Source organism: Macaca fascicularis, chromosome 1, assembly GCF_037993035.2.
Source record: "Macaca fascicularis isolate 582-1 chromosome 1, T2T-MFA8v1.1".
In the NCBI taxonomy this organism is placed as follows: Eukaryota; Metazoa; Chordata; class Mammalia; order Primates; family Cercopithecidae; genus Macaca; species Macaca fascicularis.
Genome location: NC_088375.1, coordinates 98,719,001 through 98,725,000, shown reverse-complemented (window position 1 = coordinate 98,725,000; position 6,000 = coordinate 98,719,001). Strand labels below are relative to the sequence as shown.

General features: G+C 48.2%; 1 protein-coding gene across 7 annotated transcripts in view; it reads left to right on the top strand.

Annotated features, from left to right (window-relative positions):
* NOS1AP (carboxyl-terminal PDZ ligand of neuronal nitric oxide synthase protein) overlaps positions 1 to 6,000 on the top strand; it is a 325,570-nt gene that overhangs the window by 294,715 nt on the left and 24,855 nt on the right. For all 7 annotated transcript variants that reach the window (XM_065543084.2, XM_065543083.2, XM_074038868.1 and 4 more), the window contains 2 exons: positions 319 to 485; positions 2,121 to 2,297. In XM_065543084.2, the coding sequence (XP_065399156.1) occupies positions 319 to 485; positions 2,121 to 2,297 (344 nt within the window). The remainder of the gene's footprint in view (positions 1 to 318; positions 486 to 2,120; positions 2,298 to 6,000) is intronic.

Below are 6,000 nucleotides of genomic sequence, written 5' to 3'. Positions count from 1 at the left end.
TCCTGAGCTGCAATGACATGGAGATGACCAGCATCCCCTTCTTCCAGTGTACCCTGTCAATATAGGCCTGTGTACTTGGCAAAACTTTAACATCCAGGCTGGAGGAAGTACCGCTTTTGTTTCTGGACTTTGAACAGATCCTAAGATGAGAACATCTTACTGGGCTAGAAATGCACTTTAAGGTACTTGAGTGAAAAGATGTGTGAAAGCCAGTGGCATCCCTAGGCTCGACATGCCTGAAAGCTCAAGTGTTAGGAAAGGAGGACTTTGTTCTTGGTGTTTTCATTCTCTCCCCTCCCTCCCGTGTTGTCCCTGCAGGCCGCCAGCTCACTGGAGCCGAGAGGGCCTCCACGGCCACTGCGGAGGAGACGGACATCGACGCGGTGGAGGTCCCACTCCCAGGGAATGACGTCCTGGAATTCAGCCGAGGAGTGACTGATCTAGATGCCGTAGGGAAGGAAGGAGGGTCCCACACAGGCTCCAAGGTAGGCAGGAGATGGCTCATCTGTGTGATCTGCACACGTGTGCCCTCAGGTCATCAGTCGCTTCCTAGCCCCTGCCGGCTCATCTTCCGAGTGAGACACTCCATGGCACAGTGGCGGTGCCAGAGCACGCTTCACTGCCTTTCAGAGGGTCTGACTTCCAGAGGGTCTGGACACTAGATGCTGCTGCAGGCCAGGATGCCGTGGAGCTGATTCCTGACACACATTGCCCTCCCCAAATCCCACCAATATTTGATCTCCTACTCCCTGGCACCCTCTTCCCTTAACAGCATCTCATCTTTGCACAGTATTTTGCAAGGCTCACTCTGGCACACACGCGCACACACACACACACACACACACACACACACACATACAGACTCCCCTGTGGCTTAGCTGATAGAGCAAAGTCAGTTTGAGCCCCCTCTGCCTGTAGTAGTGGTGGTGTACCTTTGGTAATTCCTGTAGATAGCACTATGGAGTCTGGAAATTGGCCCACTGAATGTTAGAAACTGAAAGACCACCTTAGTCATCATCAGCTCCAACCTAACATCATATAGGTGAGATGACTGTGGCTTCTGGGGTTTCCTAATGTGATCCAATTAAGAAACTAAGAACTTGAGACCAAATTCCAACCTGAAGCCAAACCTAATTAAAAATATTTTAAACCCAGAAGCAAAATTACTGACCAATAGCTCTACCCTTAGATTCCCAGGCAGTTTATATCATGGCACCTCTCTTTCTTCAACATTCATGTCTTATCTCACGTGGAGGTTTGGAGGGCAGTTCGGTTCTAAATTGTCTGCCTGGGGTTTCCTTTGGAACCAGTTTGTCCTCTATAAGTGGAAATAACCCTGTGTCACTGGGGGCCTTCCTTGTGTGTGTCTGAAGAAGTCCCCACAGCAGAACTGCCTGGAACAAAATGCCTTTCCCTGCCATTGAACTCTATGAATCGTAGAAGCCATCTTGGTAAAAATGTCCACAGGAGAGGGAGACAGAAGGAAAGGAGGGAAGGACACAGGAACTTCTTTCATCTAACAGGATCTCTCCAGATCATTATGTATTTTAGGATCCAAACTTCTTTGTTGATGGTTCTCACCAGAGGCAGTGGAGGGCAGGAGGTAGCCCCCTCACCTGGCCCCTTCTTCCAGGACCCAACTCCAAACTTCTCCCAACAAGGGAGAAGGAACATCTCAGACCCTGGAGGAGGGAGCCCTAAGGACACAGCGGAGTAGAGGATTGAAGCTGTCTCCTTCCTGTTATCATGGTAGGGTGGACGGAAGCTATGTTTTTCTAAAATAGATTCTTCTAAGTCTAGAACCTCAAGGAACTCAGTGACAGGGTATCATTGAAAGTGGTGGGCAAGAGATGGAGCAGTATCAGCCATCAGTCTCCCATCATGCAGGGTCAGTTACCGAGGTGTCCCCATACGATTTTTTGACTGTGTGGTATCAGCCCAGGCAGCTACACCATTTCCTTCCTGGGCCTCTACTCCCATTTTCATTGAAGATGCAGTGCTGTCAGCTTATGGGTTGTAAATGCACCAATTTACTCCTCCCAAGTGCATGCCAAAGAGAGGGAGGCCCCTCAAGATGGCTTCTGCCATTTGTCATGTCCTGTCTTCTCCTTCCGCTCCAGGTTTCGCACCCCCAGGAGCCCATGCTGACAGCCTCACCCAGGATGCTGCTCCCTTCTTCTTCCTCGAAGCCTCCAGGCCTGGGCACAGAGACACCGCTGTCCACTCACCACCAGATGCAACTCCTCCAGCAGCTCCTCCAGCAGCAGCAGCAGCAGACGCAAGTGGCTGTGGCCCAGGTTCTCCTCAGCCTCCTCCCTACTTCGCAGGCTCCACTCTCATGGGCTTGATGCACCTTCCCTAGCGAGGGGCTCAGGACAGGTTTAAAATCTAGGGAGTCATAAGGAATTGCTCATGCTATTGAATCATTGCTTGTTGGGGAGCGGGAGCGGGATAGATGGGGGATGCAGTTGAAATGGAGAGGCACATTTTGGTTTCCTATGTATCCCCTGCTCTGAGCTGGGCTTGGCTGGCTTGGCTGAATGTTGTTAATGACTTGAACTGACCAAGGGAAAAGATGCACACAATTCCACCCTTCCTTTCCTGCCTTATTTTCCTGATGTTTGGGGCGGGAAAGTGATGCCTTTGGAGTCAGAACAGTTGTGGCTTTATGATACCACTCTTAAAACAGCTGAAAGTATGAATTTGTGTCAAACACTGTTGTAAAAAGACTACTACCCCTAGCATCCCAGTCTCCATGTCTATAATAAGTTTCCCAGTCTCCATTATGATCTACTTATTCCAGGCAGTATTTGATTGGAATTCATTATTGTAGGGTTTAACTTACAGGAATTTAGGTATATTATTTGAGCCGTAATGAAAAGAATTGACTTAGATCTCAGAATCAAGGTGGTGTTTGTGCCCCAAAAAAACTTGTTGGGCTGCTGCTACATTGTAGGGGAGGGTGAGCTGATTTCCCTTGCTGCTTTCAGCAGGGATTCCTCCTGTTTGCTTTCTATAGAGGGCGCTGTAGTCCACATCTTCCTTGGGACTTAGGCGTCTGAGCTTCCTCTCTACCACGGTCACTCAGGGAATGGTGAAGACATTCATTCATACCTAAGGCTGAATCCTGAGGCGAGAGCCAGGGTCAGGGCCTGATGAGTACATGAAGATCTTAGGAGAGGGGGCAGTTGGGGCTTGAGAGAATTGGTAAAGGATCTGGAAAGGCAGCCTGCATCAACATTCTAAATTTGCTTGACCAGACTGTTGACCACTTAGGTTTTCTGCATTCTAGAATGGCGGGGAGCGGACTTCTCCAGGGAGCACTTATTGCTCTCTGTTATGTCTTCTGCTTACTCTTGTCCTGGCTCTTGAGTGGACTGAATCATTCAGACAGAGATATCCTTTCCACCTTTCCACCTTGAGGAGGCACGCGGCGACCTGGCCATGACAGGATCTGCTATGACTCAGGGTTTGAAGAAGACCTACTTGTAACACGGTCTCCTGACCTGGGCCTGAGGTGCGAGGCTCATGGATGACTTTTACATCCAGGTTTCAGGAGAGTAGAGTCAATGGGACACAGCTCTCAAGTTATTGGAGTCTTTTTAAAAAGTCTTACCATGAAACAGAAGGATATCTTGTGATGCTAGGAGGATTTGCAGGTGTTCAAAACAGCAACAGAGAGGGGGAATGTCATTAATGGCTTCTTATATTTGGAGAAAAAAATCATTTCTCTTTGTCAAATAAAAGAATCCATCTCCTATCATTATTGATGGCATGGCAGTCTGAGAATCCTCTCCCTAGCGTGACGGCTGACAGGACTAAGCACTCCAGCACGGGTCCATTCTCAGACTCATTTCATTTCCACAAGTTTCCCATTGAATACAGATCATAATACTTTTATTTTGTAGCGTATCAATTACCAAGTAATTATTATTTATGTAGGAGTGGGCTTGATACATATTCATGATATGATTTTGTCAAGGAGGCATTTGAATTTGAAGTCACTGCCGAGTACTAGAGAGAAACTATTTGCAAATGTGTAATCCACACAAGAGTGTTGTGGTGGTGGAAGGAAGCATTCAGTCTACAAAGCAACAAGACGTGTAGCTTATCACAGGTCTACCACAGTCAGGATGAAACCCTAAGAGTGGTTTTCTGATATAGAATCAAGGGTCAGTCTCCATGGGAAATCCTGCCCTGGCCCTGTTTTAATTGCGTCTCTCCTAGAAGACAATGAATCTAGGGGAAGGAAAGAGTGTGGTATTAGGGATTTGCTTCATGAGCCTCTCTCAGTTCTAGACATGTCCACAGGCTGAGCACCCTTAGCCTCTCACTCACTTGGAATCTGTTGAATATAGTTGCCCTGCTTGACTCTCTGCACAAGCAGTGTGGTGATCAAAACGCCACTCTAGTGCGTCTGTGTCCCACAGTGGTGAGATGACTTTAGGGAGAGTCTTAGGCTACCAAAATCGTCAGATAGGACAGGACCTTGGGGTCATCTGATAGGTTCTTGAACATACTCCTGTACCTCTGTCTGCCATGCCTATCTGTCTCTGACTACCTTCTTTCTGTTCGCATCTTGCTTTTGCTGTCCAGGAGCTCAGCAGGGATACTGTACCTTTCAGCTGGCTTTCAGCTCCCCTGTCCTGCAGATGGATTTGGTCCTAAACTGACCTTCAGTTAGAGGTTTCTCTTCACACTGCTCTTTCTTCCACTTTCTTTGTAGTGTTTAATCCAAGGGCTTTTTATTAGTGTCTATATCCTTGGGTAAAAGCAATTATGTAAGATGTAGCTGGACTAATAGGTGTCTTGGTGTCTTTCACACATTTGAAATAGACCAAGTAGGGCAAGCTTGGTTTCTCTGCACCGGTGGGGCTGATTTCAGTTTCCAGCATGAGGTCAGCTCTTACTTGTTCTGTCAAACTCTGTTGCCACCAAACTGCAAGGCTTCTGTCTGTCTTTATTAAACTACCAGCAGTCCCCAGAATTCCAATGAGTAAAACTGTGACCTCAGCCTTTCAGGTGGGAATAGTTTTCTCGGAGAGCATCCAAATCCTCCTGTGTTGTTCCTGGGTAAAAATCTCAGGATAAAGACAGTTTCTTGCAGACAAATGTACCCTTGAGGTCACTTGTTGCACTATTTATGTTCCCCCACCCCCACCTCCCATTTCTTTCCACAGGCCAGTCTAGTTCTGCTGTTGCCATGGGGACCAGGCTTAGGTCTCCTTCACAGTGTCCTGATTTGGTTTAAGACCGCAAGACCTCTCCCAGCCTCACCCTAAATTAGTTCTGAGCTGGTCTCGAAGGGGCCCGCCCTGACCTTAAAGGTATATGGGCAAAGGTGGTATTCAGCTGACTCTTAAGTATTTCCAGGTTAGACCTCAGTGTGTAAATAGTGAATACCCAAGTCCCTCTGACCACTCTTCCAACCCAGCATGAGGCTTGCCTGGCTGCACTAGCTTCCTGCTTTTAGGTGGACCAGAAGTTCAAGGGTGTGAATGAGAGTATAGCTAAGCCTCAAATCGAAGCTGGGATGTAGCTGGCACCTGCATGGCCGTGGGCTGGGCCGACATAGTCTCAGAACTGATCTGGGCACTGTGGCTGATCGGCAAGAGTTAAGTAGGCCAGGTCTGTTCACAGTTTGCCAATTCCCGGCCTTGTTCATGAGGAAAGTGTTAGTACAGTTCAGTATTGCTATTTAAAGATTTCTCCTCTACCTGCTGCCACTTCCGCTTGTTCAGGAACAAGGAATTGGTTATTTATGCTTCGCAATCATGTATGCTGTAGTTAGAGGAACAGTGCTAACAAAACTCCGCATCCCCACCCGAGGCCCTCTATTTAGCATCTGTCCCTGTGGCTTCTCCCAGTCCCCAGAACCCTGGTGTGCACTGCCCAAGTCCCTGCCATGTGCATGTTGAGTCAGCGGCACCTGCCTCTGCTTCTGTGTCCAGTGTGTGGGGGGGCAAATTGCTCTGGTTCTCTCCACTGCCATTTCCATGT